Source organism: Carlito syrichta, unplaced genomic scaffold (assembly GCF_000164805.1).
Source record: "Carlito syrichta isolate Samal-C Ts95f unplaced genomic scaffold, Tarsius_syrichta-2.0.1 Scaffold117309, whole genome shotgun sequence".
In the NCBI taxonomy this organism is placed as follows: Eukaryota; Metazoa; Chordata; class Mammalia; order Primates; family Tarsiidae; genus Carlito; species Carlito syrichta.
Genome location: NW_007061405.1, coordinates 85,717 through 105,597, shown reverse-complemented (window position 1 = coordinate 105,597; position 19,881 = coordinate 85,717). Strand labels below are relative to the sequence as shown.

Genomic DNA, 19,881 nt, shown 5'->3' with positions numbered 1-19,881 from the left:
TAACTATCTTATTTTTTATGCCCACCCCACCCCCCAAATCTTACACAGAATATCAACTAATGAAAAAAAGCATAGTTGGAGTTTGTGAAGTATCAAGAGTCTCACAGTAGCATTCACAATGGAAGGTCAAAAAATAAGAAAACATGGCGGCACAAAGGAAATTGATCCAAATCAATGACAAAAGTAAAGAATAAGAGACATTCATTTTATCTCCTTTAAATAGCAAAAATAGCCATTTAAATATGGGTGTGTACACACACACACTCATTGTACATCTTCATGGTGGTGTATGCATAATAGAAAAGGACTTATATGAAAACAATGCAGGCAGTTTAGTTTCAAGATTTTGGATATCTGGTATCAACAAAACCATATGTATAGAATAGTAATCCCTTCTTTCTGTCAAGAGCTCTCTCCTACTTCAAAGTCAATCTTCAACAACACCTCTTCCAATGAAGTCTTCCTTGATATTCCTAGTCAAAGTTAACCAAAGCTTCATCGAGTCTTCTACAGAATTCTTCCTCCTTCTTTATCCCTGTGGATAATTTTCCTAAATTACTTTTGTATTCTCACTTCAGCCATCCAAAACGTAACACTCTTGTTGTGCTCCATAAATGCTTGTTGAATTTAAGTGACTAAATATTTTACTTCTTGGCGGGATATTTTAGCTTTGGACATACACAATTTATGAAGCATTCTAGTACACCAAAGCACAGCAGCATATGTTTTTTCTCATCTATGTCTTTGAAATGTAAAAATTTAGAAACAGGAGGGGTGAGAAAGATGGGCCAGAGCACGAAACAGGAGATTGCTCTTTATGTGTTTGTTCAAAAGAAGGTGGGTATTAGAAACTGACATTGTCTTTAGGCTTCACAGTAATTCTCTCTGTGTTCTGACGTAGACAAGAAAGTAATAAGCAATAAAGAGAGAACAGCCAGGTTATATTCTAGCAGCCCTATATGCACATGAATCCCTAGAACTCACTGTCTGCCCTAGACATTTTTTTGAGTCAGCCGATCACGTCTCAGCCATAACTCTCACTTCAAATGATAGCAGAGCAATTTAATATGAAAAATCTAAGAACTCAAAGAGGAAATTGCAATATAATGTGAGCTGTAAGCAGAGTGTAGAATTTAGGAGTCGGACCATGTGAATCTTTTTAGAAAAGTGGTTGTGGGGATAATGACTACACCTCTGTAGGTTTGTCTACACTAGTCACCTCAACCAAAATGCTGCACAGAAAGTCCATTAATCTACTTTATTGTCTTCTTTAACATACAAATAGCAAAGGAAAGGAATTATTTAGAAAATAAAGTGCTATCTGTGAAATGCATTGGAGGCTCTATTACAAAGCACTATTCTAAGTTTTATTGCAATGCAGTCACTGTTCATTCCAATTGAATGTGGATTGCATTGAATTCCTTATCTCATTGCCTACTGAAACACTCTTGAAAATTTCACAATTTGCTCTCAGTGTTTGAGGAATCTTTTAAGTATTGGTAATATAGAAGTGATACTCATTTGGAGCAAATAGAGACATTCCCAAGGGCCAAGAGAAATTTGTTAGTCTCATAAGTTGATTTCTGAGTCACTTGGAGGAATGATACCCTCTTTCCAGTGAGTGGGGTGATGCACAACTTAACACTGACACTCTGGAAGGTACAATTTTGTAGCTTTGCTGGGAAGATATCTATGGTATTGCTGTAGCAAAATCCTCTTTCTTTGTTAACTGTTTCAACTTGGCACAAAGGGAGGCAGGGCTTTTCTGACTTGGAGTTTGTTTTCTGCAAACCCAGTTGAATACAGACCTCACGGCAAAAAATACTCCAACCAAGTAGTTGAATGTGTTTCTTCTGTCTGGAAAGAGATGCTGAGTGCATTAAGTAATATCATATGTCCTTAGGGAACTTTAATTCAAGGGAAGTTGGCAAAAATCAAAACTTCTTAAATTTTTCTGGGTCTGGGTCAATCCTTTCAAAATTGAGGGGCAGGAAACAATGAAAAGAGAAGGCTCAGTGGAGGGAATAAACACAAAGAAGAGAGGTCAGTTGTGGTGTCTGAAGGGAAAACTTTATGCTGAAGATCCCCATGGAGAACTCACTTTGGAATTTCTCCTACTTGTTCTTACCCCCTCAAAGTCAGCCTGAAGACTGAAAAAATTCAGCCAGAAAGGTGTTTGAAAATACCTGCTCTCTCCATTCTTTCACTTGCTCTTTCTTTCAACAAGAAGGATTTTTTAGCTCCCAGGTACTGGTCTGCTATTATGTTACAGGGGAACTGCCAAAGGCACAAAGGCAAGCAAAGTACACTGCAATAAATTGCTAGTGCATTTGATTAAAAGTTTTCTTTTCAGTGTTTCCTGGCAATCTAAAAACATAATAGGTTTCTGTTTCACTGCTTGTTTTAAATAACAAGGCAAGCCCCTATATCTAGAAACACAATGTTATAAAAGCAATGTTAATTAAAGGTCACAGTTTGGGGAAAAACAAAGCAGCAGCTTGCCAAATTTTGCTGCAAAATTTGTTTTCATTCATGGCTAACATCTGAACTTACCCTTGGCTATGTACTGAAAACTGGGACTAGTTAACTCATCATTTATGTATCTGGGAACCTTTGCTTCTTGCATTTTTTACTACAAAAAGTATTTAAAAATCTCTGATTTAGCCTTGAGTTTAATAATATTATATGGAGAATATGCATTCTGGCTTGTTCAGGACAGTGCTGGGTTTATACCTGCTATCCTAGAATAATTATTAACAGTGACCTTTTACTTTTAAAAGTGTCCCATTTGGGGTGATAAATTATAGGTTCACCCTAATTATAGGGTCCATTAGAGAGTTGTTGTACTCTTACTTTCTGGAATGCACTTCCTTTCTGATCCATGTGGCAAGGCAAAAGATCATTCATCCTCCAGATATGTTAAAAATATCTCCTTTACTTTGAAATCTTCACTGACATCTGCCCTCCCCATCCTTAATTAGACTTTTTCTCCAGAATGTCCTAGAACTTGGTCATCCTTTTCTTGCATTTACATCACAGTACTCTAGCTACTTCTATAGATAGGCAGCCTCTAAACAATCGTGGTAGTAGAACCTATTTCATGATGCCTGGCACGTTGCAGCTGCTTCGTGTAGCAGTTTAAACATTTTCCTAGATGACATATTTTTCAGAATCCTTATATATACCCCAGTTCAAGGCAGACCTGCTAAGGTTGAATCTTGGGTGGAAACTCTGCTATTTTCTACTCCAGGTAATCCTTGAGCCAAACTCTATGTACCCTGGAATTCACAGTTTTGAAAAACACTGGTGAGGTGTAATGAATGAATGATGATAAGTTTGATGAATAAATGAATGGATGACTAGATATATAAATTAAATTCTAAACTAATATCCTCTATACTCATATCATTCTTTAACTTGTATGGAATGTCTTTATTCTCTGCCTATTGAAAGTTACTTATCTTTGTTCAAATTCCCTTTCTTCTGAGAACCTTCCTGATGACTCCAATCCTCCTAAGTGACAACATTTATATATTTCTTTGTTTTTACATAATATTGTATATTGGTTATTATCCTAATGTTTTAAATCATCAAATGTGAACAGAGGTAAAATAATATTTGTACGATGTATGAAAGTTATAAAGAATCAGGAGGCAATGAATATCTGTGTCTAAGAAAACATTACTTTTTAAGTCGCCTGTTTCCACTTTGCTTGCAACCACTCTCTCTCTGTGGTTAATTATAATCTTTAATTTTGGCCTTCCATTCCTGTGATTTTCTTTTTGACTTCATCATGTATGCCAGTATCCTTTGAAAAAGTTTAGAATATGCCACCCCAAAACAGGCTGCTCTGGCATATTGACGATTTTGAGTTAAAGGTACTTGGAAAAAGCAGGTGTAAGAAGATCACTAGGACCTTCATCCTGCTTTTAAAGAGCAGGAGATGAAATTCCCATGTAAAAGATAACCTTCCTATAGTAGAAGGAAAGTAACATTCTTATTATTAACAACAAAGCTGAGCCAGAAAATTCTGTAGACACCTTGTTAAAATATTTTCTTCTAGCCTCCCCACATAATTTAGTTACTTTTTCACAATTTACTACTCTGTTCAATTCAATATATAAATGTGCAATGATAACTACGTCTTTGAGTTTTCAATTATGAAGACTTCCTTGCCACGTAAAATTGTATGAAATAAATTTGTATGATTTTCTCCTTTTGATCTATTTGATGTCAATTTAATTTTCAGACTCAGTTGAAAATCTTAAGAACAGAGATAAAGTTTTACCCTCTCTATTCCTTGAATAACCACTCCATTTTACCTGCTTTTGAACTTTATAAATATAAAATTATATACTATGTATTCTGCAGTGAATTGCTTTGTTTATTCAAAATTTTGTTCCTGTGGTACATCCATGCCGTTGCAACTATAATTCATTTTCACTACTGTATGAACTTAGTTTGTGTAAACATACCAGGTTATGTTTATTTCTGAATGTATTATGAACATATATATACTGGATCATAGTGTATGTACATAGTGTATTAGCTTTACTGGAGTGTACTTGGTTTTTCACTGATTTTTATCGGTTTACATCCTACCAGCAATATTCAAGGGTTCAAATTTGCTCCATATCTTCACCAACATATTGTCAGTTTTCTACATTCTGTCAAACTGGTAGGTTTGAAAGAATATGTCATTTTAGCTTTAATTATATATTTTGTCCACTAATATTGATAATATTTTTATATTTTTACTGGATATTTGATTTTCATTTTCTTAGAAGTATCTGCTCAAGTGTTTCCATTGGGTTACTTGTTTTTACATTTTGGTTTATGGGAATTCCTTAAATAGTCTGGATCTTAATCCTTTTCCAATGACAAATATATCAAAAATATCTTCTGCCAGTTTTGAAGCTTGTAATTTTGCTTATTTCAGTATATTCTGTCGAACAGAAGTTATCAATAAAGTTAAATATTTTCTTTTATGATTTGTACTTTTTCTATGGTATTTAAGAAATCTTTTTCTTCCCCAAAGTCTAATTCTCTCTCTCCCTCCCTCCCGCCCTCTCTCTCTCTCTCTCTCACTCTCTCTCTCAAGTGTTTTGCATCACTTTGTCTCTTTCTGTTGCTTTTGGATGATTTTTTTCAGAACTATTTTGCAGTTTACTAATTCTCTTTTCAACTGTCTCTCAACTGCTTTTAAACCACTCAAACTCAAAATATGAAATAGGCAATTACCTGTGTTTTATAGTCCCTTGAGAACGCAAACTTATTTCTTGTTCACTTTTACTCTAAGGATGTAGCCCTTGGATCCCAGGTTTATTCTGGGATGTGTTCTCGTGTTAGACTCTCTTATTGGTTGAATCTAGCCTCTAGGCTTTGTCTTGTGATCTCAGCTTGTGTGAGGCTGTAAAAACCAAAGCTCATTCATGTATGTAGTTCATGTATGTGAAAACTGCCTTTAATGTTCAGCTTACTTCTCTGGATTCCATTCCAAACCCACTTACTTTTAGACATCTTAGTATTTCTTACTTTTCTGTTAGTTTGCTGATACATTTAAAAATGTTATTTTTTTAATTTAAAAATATGTTTTAGGGATTGTTAATATTTTCAATTCAAAGGTCACTCAGGATATTTAATTCCCAGTACTGCCAAAACCAGAAGTAGAGTACTTAAATTTTCATGAAAGAATCATATTGTTAGACTTCTCAGGATACCTTATAATGCCTGTCTAAAATATTTTAATGTGAACAGTATTCTATAAGTATTTCTTGATATTAATAATAGAAAGTATATGCATGAAAACACATGATTTTAAATCAACAAACCTGATATGAGGTTTTGGATTCCCTTTAACTTCACAATTGAGCTTCACTTTTTTCTCCTCAGAATCCAAAGGGAACATTACATGACTTGGTTCTTGAATAAAAATTGGGCCATGCAGTGTGTGATCATCTGAAATAAGAAGAGAAAATCCAAAATGAAAAATATCTTCCGAATAGGAACAACAACAAAATATCTTCCAAATAGGAACAGTGTAATGAAACAAATAAAATTACCAAAAAATAGTAATACGCAACAGTTTCTGGGTAAAATTTCCCATGGAAGTCTAATATTCTGTGGATTATTATAAAGTGAAAATATGAGCTCTCCTATTTCATACTGATCGCTTATTTTACTAACAACTTTTAGACACAGACTGCTTGACATCTTCCATTCTATTTATTATTGTTTCATCTGTGTTTAGCTTACCCTTTTACTTTGTGCCTCCTATATCCCTTTTTTTGCTTCTGTCATTGTGGAATGATGTCTAATGTCACAAAGTTAACATTTTTTTAGCTCTATTATGGGAAAATATAATTAGAAACAAGCAGTGATAATTGTGTAAATACATTAATAATGAGAAACAGGTGTGTGTGTGTGTGTGTGTGTGTGTGTGTGTGTGTGCGTGCGCATATATCACTTTCTTAAAATGGCTGTGTAGGCACATAAAGAACAAGCTGCAGCCTTGATTCTCAAATGATTCGCAGTGGAGAACTAGTTTCTTTCTTTTTCCTACCTGTTATGAACCCATGCACGGTCTACCTTGCATAAGTATCACATGATTGGTACCACATGTAACTCAGCAATACTCCAACTGGTTTATAAAAGATTTAGTGATTTGAGTCCACTGATTATGTGCTTGGATGGTGCAGCAATGTCAAATAGCTATGCATTTCTAAGTGCCTTCTCTCAATAAGAGAAAACAGATGCATGAGACTTATTTTGTTATGGAAGAGTAACAAAGTTCAAGGACTAGAATAATATGTAAACCATATTTTAAATAGCAGTGTAGAGTATGTATGGTTCTAGACTATGCACACAATAATATTATTCAAAATGCATCTCACCACTTATGCCCATGAAAGTAATTTTCATTTTTCAAAATCAAGTTCAAATTGTTTTTTTAATAAAAGACTTTTTTTACACCCTCATTTTCTTTAACTGCATAGTTTAAAAATTATATCTCCCACAGACACATATTTTTTCTATCAAGTATATTTGTACCTTTCTTTTCACGTCTTTGGATTGTAAGTTCCTTGAGTGCATGATTGTATCTTACTATTTTTGCATTTCCTGTGGCACCAAGCACAATGGCATATACATACAAGATGATCAGTAAGGATTTGCTTTATTTGAAGTTAATTTTTTCACTTTTTAATGTATAGCATACTTAGGCATTGCCTGATGAGTTTTTGGATAGAATCACCAGTGACTATGATGTAACATAATATTAAGTATTACCCCACAGCTGACAGTCCATTTTCCCCTTAGATGTGGTTATTTTGAGAGGCATGAATTGCAACTGCTATCCTGGAAAACCTTCATAACAAGCCTTTTGTTGACAGGTGGTAGGATGAGACTGAATTCACTCAGGTGAATCAGGACTAAGGGAAAATAATAAAGTTGGCTTAGGGATCTAGGTGAAGCCTGGCAAATAATTTATTTGAAGGCTTTTAACCCAAACTTTAAAAAAAAAAAAAAAACCTCAAACTTCATGAAAAAGTTGAAATAGAAGAAAATTAAGAAGACAAAATGACCAAACAGAATTCTATTTTATTATAAAGAGGGAAGAACAGCCCAAGACTTGTGAAAAGAGCAGGATAAGGATTCAGAAAGACCATGAGCTGAGATTCAATGCCTTGGGTCAACCTCTAGAAAATCACTTAGTCTCTTTATGCTTCAATTTTCTCATCTATAAATTAATGTGATTGAACTAGGCCAGTGATTTTACATCAGCTAAAAATAAGAAAAAGCCAAAAATATTTTTCAACAAACACACATTTACAAACACATGAAATTTGTATTCAAAAGTACCATGAATTATATTACCACCATCCTCCTCTGTCCTAACTCCATGCATAAAATACCACATTAATAAGAGGTCTAAACAACAAGGACACAAAATAAGATCTATCATTCAACACAAAATGAAAACATGGAATAAAAGTACACAAATATGTACCTTTAAAAAATACTTGTGTTTGAAGCCAGATAGCTCAAAAATCCAGATATTTATATTTTAGATTTTTAACAATTTTACAGATCTTTTTAAAACAAAGCTAGACACTAGTTAGGGGCTAGTTCCGTTCAACTGTGAAGAATTAAGTAAATTTTTGGCACATTTAGTTAAATGGAAATTGTTATTCATCAAGAACACTAACATAGCAGCAAGTTTGGTGGATTTTCTCTAAGAGAGAAATATTTCCATTGTTGTTCCAATTCCAAAATTATATGTTTGTATATATAATATCAATCATCTCAATTCATTGGTGTTCCCTGATTTGAATTTCATACAGAAATATACAATCTATTACTAGTAATTCCAAATAAGAATAAAACATAATAATGATTACTCAGGATGCAGCTGAAAGGCTGTGGATTAACATCTGTACTATTTCTCAATGTAGCTATGGCATATTTAAATAACAAAAAAGATATTTTTTCTGTGTATTTCATAACAAGAATTGATAATAATGATGCTTTGCATTCGCTATAAATAACACATTTTTTCTAAAGTTTTTTATTTTCTCGTGGTTAACCAAGCTCACTGCTTGGAAATTAACATTAGCATAAAGAGAACAGTATTTCAGTTCTCATCTAAGGAAATCCACAGCCTTTCATGTATAAGATATTTGATTTCACAAAGATGGAGGGACAGATTTTAGAAAGTTTAGCTACCCAACTATAAAATACAGATATCCTAGCTTTTAAACCTTTAGACCAGGGTTAACAATATTTTCAGGAAAAAAAGAATTGTTTTATTTCACCAAAACCTTGAGGTGCCTGGGTGAGACAAAGAGTTCTGAAAAAGGCATTGTTAGATGAAACACTGGGGGAGGCATCACTAAGTTTGTTCTATCTCTGTGTAGTAGCCACAAAGTGACTTTCAAGTGTCTTGACAGCACACACGAAAGACTGTGCATTTACCATTTTCAAAGCCTAGAAGATAAAGTTCATCCTTCTCTTTATCACAGTCAGTTGTTCTATGAAACCAGAAGAGTGGCTGTGATTTTCAGTCTAAAGAGGTAAAGGAGCATCTCAGCAAATGACAGAGGACAGGTTTTAATAATACAATATGTCTCAAAGTTAGACTGTAGACCACCTGCATTATTATCATGCCATGCTTGTTTTATTAAGTTCCAGTCTAGACTGACGATACCAGAAGAATATGGGGTCCATCAATCTGCCCTTTAACCTGGCTCTCTGGGTGATTCTTTTGCACACTAAAGTTTGAGAACTACCAACACAGATCCTTATTTTCCTAGCTCTCCATTTCCTAAGAACACAAAATCAGCCAACACTTGCTTTAGACCCACTCCTAGACATTTTAGGTTGGGGAACGTCTAACCAACAACTCTTTGCTGGATAGCATTTACAGAAGTAATTTTTACCATGCCTGGACTAAGAGTTGAGAGGAAAGCATCCAGGAACAGAAAACTATAAAACTTACACGAATTTGTGAAGGTCTGGACTAATGTTGAATAAACTAATCCTTCCTTTAAACATTTGCAGTTAAATTCCAGAAGCTAATTGTGAGACTCCTGCCCCCATCAAGTGCTGCACCAAATAGATGAAGAATAGGAATCTTCAGGGAGATTCAAACAGTTATAGCTTATCTTCATTTACACACAGAATTTCTGTTATAACCACTACCCTTTATTTATAAGTAATGAGTCTCTTTCTATTTATGTGACAGAATATTGAGATTAATGCTTTTATATCTGGGTTCCCAAAAGAGTGAAAGTCACTTCAGGGTCTCAATGCCTTGGAGAAATTAGGGGAATGGGCTCACATTATTATTAAAGATCCATCGTGGGAGAGGGGAGGAGGAGGCAATGATTTTTTGTTCTTCTGGAAATTCCTAAAAATCATATGAAGAGAAAGAACAAGGGAGAAGTAAGATTGCCAACAGCCCAGATATAGTCTTATAGATTCCAGACAATTGATCTGAGCCCCAGCTTGAGGAATTTAATGTAGAATGATATTGGTATATCATGATTTCCTGGGTTCTTTTTTTCCTTAGTTACTAGCTATCTGCTAATCAGTCACTAGGCTAACTTCTACCACACTAACAGTGTTTCTTAAAGCTCCACATCACAGAAATTCTCCAGAACTAGAACGTGTAGACTGCATCTTTGTAAAGGGAAGGGAGAAGACACAGGCTGAGGAGAAAGCCTCCTTTCACGTTTCAACAAGGAATGAGAAACCCTTTAGAAAGGAGATTTAGTGACCAGAAACTTACCTAGGTTAAAGGTCAGGCTACTATTACACACACACTTACCCTTCTCTACTTCTGTTCATCAAATATTGAAAGTTATTAGAAAACACTGCTTCCAGCCAGTGATCCTTAAATACCTTTTGTATGAAAAGATTTTTGATCTTTTCCTTTTTAAAATCTTTTTTGTATGTGGGGGGATGCAATCAATATGCTTGTCAGCTAACTTTTTCCTGCATCCTCATGCCTGTGTCCAATAAGCTAAATGTAGTGTGAGGCCTAATCTGTAAATTTTGGATGACCGAAAAAGATGCATAGAATCACAGAATTTTAGATGAGAAGACATTATTAAATCCTAAGAATATTTTCCCAGGTCACAGACAAAAAATGTCCTACATGTGTAATGGAAACAAAAATAGTATTTGTTTAAAAATTAACCTTCTAAGAAAAACGGCAATAAAGCATCTCTCTGTAGCTAGGTGTCCCTTAATTTACTGAAGTTTTGGGATATCAATGATCTGTCCTTACAGTTTTTTTTCCTTTGAATTAATTTTGCCCATTTCTGCATGTCCCTAAACTTCCCTTCCCAGTAAGCAGGATGCTACTCACCTGGGCTGCTGGAAGCCAGGCTGGGCAAGGGAATTAGAATGGATGGTGGCTTAAGGTTTTTCTGGGGCTAAGCAGAGAAAAATAAGACAGTCTCAGGTGATAGTTAACTCAGAGAGAGAAGGCAGAGACCCACGCATCAAGTCCACAAGAGTAAGTATAGAACAAAACCTGGATTCCAAGTGAAAGGTCAGGAAAAGATAACATGCATAAATCAGCAAGCTAGAGGGTGGGTGGAGCTGAGAAAAATTAACTGATGCTAAATGTAGTTCGCTTTTTATTTTTTTTTAAGCAAGCCATCTGTGAGTAATCCTAAAAGGTGACTTAGATGGGAAAGGCATTAAAAGAGCCAGACCAAATCAGGAAGTAGATCTGATCTTAGAATAAACATTTCTTAGAAGGCAACTTAATAAAAAAAATCAAGGTATATCCAAAATTATTTCTCAAAGTGTGGTGGATAAATCTCCTGCATGAATACAGGTTGAGCATCCCTAATTTAAAAATCCCAAATCCTGGCATGGTGGCTCACACTTGTAATCCCAGCACTTTGGCAGGTGGAAGCAAGAGTATTGCCGGAGCCCAGGGGTTCGAGACCAGCCTGGACAACTCAGTGAGGCCTCGTCTTTACAATTTAAAAAATTAGCCAGGCATGATGGTGTGCACCTGTAGTTCCTGTTTCTTGGAAGGCTAAGGTGGGAAGATTGCCTGAGCCCAGCAGGTAGAGGCTGGGGTGGCCATAAGCATGCCAGTACACTCCAGCCTGGGTGACAGAGTGAAACTCCAGCTAAAAAAAAAAAAAAATCCAAAACTTTTTGAGCATTGACATGCGATAGCGGTACGTTTGCTTTCTGATGGGTCAGTGTATATAAACTTTGTTTTATGCACAAGATTATTTTTAAAATATTGTATAAATTCCCTTCAGGCTATGTATATAATATATATATATATATATATATATAAAACAATGATTTTCATGTTTAGACTTGGAGACCCATCCTCAAGATATTTTATTTGCATACATAAATATTCCAAAATAAAGAAAATAAGAAATCCCAAGCACTTCTGGTCCCAAGAATTTTGGATAAGGGGTACTCAACCTGTATCACCTTAGCTAGGAGTGCTTATTAAAAGGTAGATTCTTGAGTCCCTCCCAGACCTACTGGATTCTTGCTATTAGGACTCAGGAAAGGTCCTCTATTGATTTTTGTGCATTCTAAAGTTTGAAAACTAGTATGTTAAGTTATAAACTGAGCACAACTTTCAGCCCTAAACCAGTTAAGGATCCCAATGAAGAAAAACCACCCTGCAGAGTTTTGTTTTATGTGTCAGACCACTCTGTGTCGCCCCCATGGGATGAAGGCCACATTTTGTCAGCATGACCCTTTGAACAATGCCCTTTGCTTCTGCTGGAAATATTTCCATCTGTTGCAAACTCAGTGACTCGACTGGGAAAGGACAGAAATGCAATACTTTGGTTTCTTTTTAGAATACAATCCAAGATTCAATTCTAATTGTCATTGCTGTAGCATTCCCAGGTGTTGCACCTGAGGGTTGTTTAAGCCCTTAATTCTAACGACAGGTATAAAGTACTGCCATAATAGCCAAGAATCTCGGACTGTGATATATAGTCAATCTTCCTACGACATCAAATAGGCTGTTTGATTAACCACCTGGTTTGGGAAGAAACGCTTAAATGGCAGCAGTCTTAATTTGGGAAGTAAACTCTAGGACACCTAGTGGGGAACACAAGGGTTTGAATACAAGCTTTGAAAACCAGTCAGGAAAAATTGCATGGGTTTTGATGTGAATTGTATCAGGTCACATCTGGAAGGTCGGTGGATTTTTCATTATGCATGCACAGAAGTATCCTAGTGCAAACTAGAGTGACTTTGTATCCTGCACAGTCCTTGACCAATCAAGAGAGTAAATGCACTCTGTGTGTAATCAGTGGGAACATGTTACCTTATTGGATTGCTGCAGAACAAAACCACCAGGGACAAGGAAGGGGAAGTTTTGCTCAGCTGGTTTGTTGGGTGTGCTCCCAGAGTCCCGATCATATTTCACTTTCTTCCTCACCTTCCACATCAATGGGGAAGCCCATTGGGAAGAGCCATTACTCATTCTGCCACCAGAATGTTCCTAGAAGGGCACACACAGGGCTCACTTATTCTGCTGTCTGTGAAACCCTCTCCTCCAGCTTTCCTAATGATCGTGGAAATTTATTCTGGCTAAAAATCTATAAGATCCACAGCATCTCTGTGGATCTAAATTACTCACAAAACGTATGAACAACTACCTAATGAAATTCAGAAATGAATGAAAATACTGTAGTGTTGATTTTTCCTGAATGCGAGAATTCCTTTAAAATCGAATCACTGATTATAGAAATTATGATTGGACAGCTGTCACACTATCATTACAAATACAATTTAGTGTTGTTAGTATTTATAAGAGAAATAACAAGGGATGTTCAAAGGTCCCACACAAGTAAGTACCTATGTGTAAAACTAGCCAATGAACAGCATTTCTACTAAGTATTCTGTTTGGTTGTTCAGCCAAATAGAGCAGAGGCAAAGCAAATATTAGAGGAGACAGACATGCCTGCTTAAAGGATAATACGTTTCTTTCGTTTGTCCTTGCTTCGCCTTCTTTCTTTTGACCCCCTCAAATGAGCATTTTAAGCTGCAAGAAACAGAGAAGTCTACAGACAGCTGGCATATGTCTGAAGACACAAAGTGAAAGAAAATCCAAATGAGAAGTGAACTCTTCTCATACTATTTCTTTGTTCTCTGGTTAACAAAAATAATGCTGCTGCCACCATACATTGTGTCACACATAACGAGGTCCTAATCGTACATAATGCTGGATCTTAGAAACAGTGGTGGAGCAGGGGAAGTGTTAGGAGATAAAAGGGTCTCTCTTAAAGAAAAATTCTGCATTTCTGAAAGATTTGTAGAAGTGGAAAAGAACAGCAAAGGAGTGTGTATTAACACATCCACCTCTGACCCTGACCTCAAACCTTGAAACATTCCAGGAACAACGGATTGATGAGTCCTTTAAAAATAAGTGAGTGATATTGACGTCAAGCCCCAGTTATGACAAGAAAGACCCATTTTCGACAAATGCAAACACTTTGTAACTCATTTGAAGGCAAAAACTGACCCGAACTGATGTGAGGTTATTTATAGTCTCCGTGTGAATATTCATATGCTTTGCTGAAGAATTAGAAATGGGTTTGATTACGCAGTGCTGACCCAGACTCAGCTGGGGATGCTATTATGTAACACTGGGCATGTTTTGTGGGCCACATGTCTTTTCTAAAATAAAAAAAAAAAAAATCAAATATTTCTGACCCAAATGGATTCTGATCAAAGTTTTTGGGTCTAGCCTATATTCCAATTCCAATATTATATGGAGGGGACATAGCAGCATGCAAAGCAGACATTGTCCTGTCCCCATGGAGTGTTTATTCTAGAGGGACTGATAGTATAGACAATTTTATCTTTTAAATTAATATACACTGTTTTTTAAGAGGAGGTTTAGGTTTACAGAAAAACTGAACAGAGAGTGCAGATAGTTCCCATACATCCTTTCTTCTTCACACACAGTTTCCCCTATTATAGTTAATGTTAATGTTCTTATGAACATCTTGCATTTTTGCACTGCATTTGCTACAATTGATGAGTTAATATTAATGCACTCATAGTATCTAAAACCCATAATTTACATTAGGGTTCACTCTTTGTGTTGTACATTATATGGTTTTGGCAAGTACATTATGACATATATCCACTATTACAATATCACACAGAATAGTTTACTGCCCTAACAATCCTCTACATTCCACTGTAGCCAGCTTTCTGATTCTTATTGATATATATTGCTATTTACTCATGAGAACGAATAGGAGTATAGAAACACATACCTATATAACTGATTGTTTTTAGCTGGAAAAATCTAAACAAGCTATCAGGTCACTAATTCAGTCAATATTGCTTCCCTAGTGACACAATATGTAATAGACATCAATGATTTTTGCCTCAGTATCTACGACCCCTCTTTAGGGTAAGAGCTTTTCACTCTTGCTTTAGTGAACCAGCCCTTCCACTCTCTCAACCTATGTGGTTTGGATGGATAGACAAAAATATTCTGTCGAGGCCAGAATTAGCAGATAACTCAGGCCTGGCCAATTAATATTCCATTTGCTTGATTAAATTGGCTCCCAAACAGGTGACTCAAGTCTGACTATGATACTCCATTGCAAGACCTTTTATAAAACTATGGAGAGGAAAAACTCTTTTTCTTGATCTAAGATTGCTTGGTAGAAAGAAGCCTGGAGCTTCCAAAGACTTCATAATAGAGATAGTCCCAAAAGACAATGAAACCAAAGCACAAGAAAGCAAAACCAGAGAATGGGGGCAGACTGATGATATTTCAACTTTGGAACAAATTTTGCCCTGAGCAAGATTTATCCTTAAGAATCTCAGATATGTGAGCTAACAATTGCCTTCAGTTAAAATAATTTGAGTTGTAGTTATCAGCTTCAGCCAAGTACCTCCTAATCAACACTGCATTCTTAGAAAGGGACACATCCATTTATTCAGTGACTTAATTCTTTATATCATTGACCTTCCTTTTATTCTTCCTGTTTCTTTTTAACAGTTCTACAAATACATTTATGTACATGAATATACACAAATAGAATTGGTCTTCAATATGGCAGGCAAAAACCTTCTCTCTGTAAACATACAGTTCATTTTTGTACCTGTACATCAACCTGGACACTATGGTGATCAACTGCTCCCTAGATATATGCTCCCTTAAATTGTGCCCCTTCTGATATCTCTGGACACATAAGGCAAGTCTTATCAAAATGTATCTTTTCCATGCCATTCCTCACCACAGGACACTATTTCCGGTTAAAAAAATATATGTATGTGTGTGTGTATATACATACATACATACATAACTGTATGCTAGTCCAATCTGGAGACTGCTAGCTTCAAGATGAAATTCATAGACTTAATTGGTGGCTTTTGAAAAGATCATTTACCTAAAGCAGTGGTAATGCTTTTAATGTGATTTTGTGCTTTCTTTGTATGCATAAAGAATCTCCTAGGGAGTCGGTTAGAAAATACAACTTTAGAATTTCATGTTCTTGCCCCAATTTCTAATTAGACCGATTTGGGGGTAGGGTGCAGGGATATGTATTAGAATCAAGCACCCTGTATTATTCAGATGCAGGTGATTCACAATCATGAGCCACTATTTAAGAAGGACGATGTAGGGGTAATTTCAGCAACCACATTAGGCTGTTTTAAGCACCAGGTGGCTGCCAGAACTGATAACCAAAGAAAGAGAGCACTTGTATGACTCTCAAATCAAATGCTGGAAATGCCTCTTTTTATGCTCTTTTATGCAGTGTCTCCCAATATACATGGGGATACATTTATCTGTTTAATAGGAGGGATAAATGATTTAGAAGACTTGGCTGATACTTCTGATGCTTTAGTTATAATGTATTAGGTATCCTATAATTTAGAATTGTCCAAGTTTTGTGGAGCTGAGAGAAACAACCAACTCTTCCCCAGCTATATTTCCAGATCTTCCAAAGCCAAAGGATCCTTCTTTTCAACTAAAGTACCACCGAAATGTTGAGCTTGCCTTTTCTACTCTCAGTCATAATTTCACACTTTCTTTGAGACCGTCTGTTTTAAGCCCTTCTGGGGTGAACTGCTGGTTTTCTTAACTCTTCAATGACACTACCTTCCCTGACATTCAAAAGCCCAAACACAAAATGCTTGCAGGCGGTACTTTCATGTTACATGCACCTGCACTGAGGCTCCTCAACTAATATTCATGAACTTTTGCACCTGTCTCTTTGGCAGCTAAAGTACCCCACTTCTGTCTTTCCTTAAATGATTCAGGTTTTTAATTTGGCCTACAGTGAAGGCATTAATATATATACTAAGAAGTATAAAAGGGAGTAATCTGAAAGCTATTCAAGCAAAACTTTGAGAACATATTTCTTATAGGAAAGGTCCACTAAATTTGAATTTACAGTGTTTCTCTTTCTAGTGTGCAACTATTTAAATTATCTTTCATATTGTTTCTTTTAGGAGACAGCACTATCATGGTATCTACAGTGAAGCTGAGAAGGAGAAAAAAAAATTGAGATAAAGTTCATAGCAGGCAATAGGCTCCAGATATGAGTCTCCCTGGTGGGACATTGGTATTTTAATTGAGAGTTGATCAACAAACCCAAACCAGACATATGTTCTACATCACTCACTGACTTGTTAGAGAAGGATACATACAACCCACAATCACTCTACTTAGGCAGAGATGTGCTCAGCTTTGGAAAAAGAATGCTTAGAAAGCCACAAATCAACTTCAGCTATACCTTCTTCAAAAGATAACCCTTGTGTATTCTATTCAGAACCATGTAGAATAATGACAATATTATTAAACATCATTTTGTTGAATGCATAAGAAGGTCAGGCTCTCTGCTAAGTAAAGATGCTTATTGGGGCCTGTCTCACATAGTGCATAGACTAGAGCTATGTTCCTCCTCAATTAATGATGGAAAAAGAGAGGCATAGAGACAAATCACCCTTATAATAGTTGTATAATAGGGCCCCAAATTTAGTTTCTTCTAAAATCAGGGCCAAGTACTTAGTAGTAGTACTATGATATACTATGCCAACAGCTCTCTGTGGGTGCTGACAATTAAGTTTGCAAACACATCCTAGAAAAAGTGCCACATACTACATTGCTAAATATCACTATGGACACCTTCAAAGTACTCCCCTTGGGAAGGTATGCACTGATGTCACTGCCTCATCTATCCATCAAAGCAATTTTAGAATTCTTTTTCTGGAATGGCCATCAGCGCTCTTGTCAAGAGAATGTCAGAGTTTGAATTAGAGCAATGAACAAAGATTAAATTTCCTGTTAAATTTGGCAAGAGTAGAAGTGAGATCAGGGACATGTTAGTCCAAGTTTATGGGGATAATGCCATAAGAAAATGGCATGGCAGTGTACAAATGGATTAAACATTTTTCTGAGGGTAAGAAAACATCACTGATGAAGAGAGGTCAGCATGGCCAGTAATAGACATAACTGATGAAAACTTTGTAAAAATTTATCAAAATCATCAGCTGACTGTGAGAAGCATAGCAGACCAAATAAACATCAATAGAGAAACAGGAAAATCTTAACTGAAAATCTCAGCATGAGAAAGGTGTGTGCAAATATGGTCCCTAAGGAGTTCTTGCATCACGACAATGCACCAGCTTACACAGCACTGTCTGCAAGGAAGTTTTCAGTCTCCCTACTCACCTAATTTGACCCCAATGACTTTTTTATTTACCTGAAGATAAAGAAAATATTGGAAGGAAGACTTTTTATGACATTCAGGACATCAGGGATACTACGATGACAGCTCTTATGGCCATTCCAGAAAAAGAGTTCCAAAATTGCTTTGATCTGTGGAATAGGGCTGGTGTCAGTGTACAGCTTACCAAGAGGAGTTCTTTGAAGATGATCATAGTGATATTCAGCAATGAGGTACGTAGCACTTTTTCTAGGATGAGTTCATGAACTTAATTGTCAGTGAGTATGCATTACCACCACAGAAAACAAAGAGATTCTAATATGCTGAGTGCTATGGTTTGAATGTGTTGACTCCAAAATTAATGTTAAATATTGGACTCCAGTCCCTTCTAGCTTGCAGTGTTTCTGCTGATAGGTCTGCGGCTATTCTAATTGGTTTTTCCCTGTAGATAGTCTGACCTTTCTCTCTTGGTACCCTTAGGATATATTCTTTTGTGCCTACTTTGTGTAGGTGAATTACTATCTGTCTAGTGGTTGGTCTTCTCATTTGATGTCTTGCAGGGGTTCTCTGCATCTTTTGTGTTTAGATGGTCACATCTCTGGTGAGATGGGGAAAGTTTTCTTGGATAACCTCCTGGAATACTTTTCCAAGGTGTTCTCTATTTCCCTTTCTTCTTCTGGGATACCAGTCAGGTGTAGGTTGGACCTCTTGTATAATCACACATCTCTTGGAGGCTTTGTTCTTTCCTTCTGAGTTTTCCTTCTATGTTTTTTACAGAAGGAAGAAAAAATAAATTTAAAAAGGGGGATGGAGGGGATTCAGTTTTAACTCTCATATTAATTAATGTTCAAAATTAATGTTGAAACTTAATCCTGAGCATTCTTGAAGAGATGGCAGCAGAGTGAGTGAATGTATGGAAAATTTTGTGTACATGTTGGTGAGTATGTGAGCATGTGAGTGGCTGACTGAGTGGGGACTTAGGAGCAAGTGACCAGGGCTCTCCTGGTGAAGCAGCTGGTGCCGCAGCTGCTCTGCTTGGTCCCTAGCACTTCCTGGGGTACAGAGGCCAAGCACCACCTTTTAAAAATTAACAAAGACATTCTCAGGAAGAAGCTGCCAGGAGAGACTGCTGGTTCCAGGCTCTGCCTCACCACTGCAGCACCTGGCCGAACACTAGCAGCAAAGGATGCAGAGGGAGCACATGAAGGGAGCCCAGAGGCAGAGCCTCACTGGAGAAAATGAAAGAGGTAACCTGCCACCATCTTGAAAATTGGGCAGGAAAGTGCTCTGGCTGGCTCACCACAGAGCACCAGACCCAACCTGATCTCTGTGACTGGTGGATTGATCATGGGACTCAGGGACTGATCGTGACCCAGAGGGAATATCCTGAAAGCAAAATTCGGAGGGACAGGAAATGTGCTGAGTCTCAGGTGCTCCACTCCCTACCCTGATCAGCCACAGAACAAAGGGTATAGCCAGAAAAGGATGAGAAAGACCTCCGAAGATATCAGTGGTGAGTCCAGGGATGACCCAACCTCCTTCTCCCCAGCAATCCTCTGAACATCAGACCCACACAATTTGGACATTACTGAGATGGACAAACTTAGGTGGAGCCTGGACATTAGCCACAATAGGACGACTCTACTCCAGAATAAGCCTGGCTTGGGACGGCTCCCAC

The 19,881-nt window shown here is 36.7% G+C and overlaps 1 protein-coding gene across 1 annotated transcript in view; it reads right to left on the bottom strand.

Moving 5' to 3' along the window:
- Positions 1-5,958, bottom strand: part of CNTN4 (contactin 4) — a 339,871-nt gene extending 333,913 nt beyond the window's left edge. The window contains exon 1 of the mRNA XM_008074482.2: positions 5,832-5,958. Coding sequence (XP_008072673.1) covers positions 5,832-5,908 — 77 coding nt within the window. The 5' untranslated portion in view covers positions 5,909-5,958. The remainder of the gene's footprint in view (positions 1-5,831) is intronic.
- Between the last annotated feature and the right edge of the window lie 13,923 nt (positions 5,959-19,881).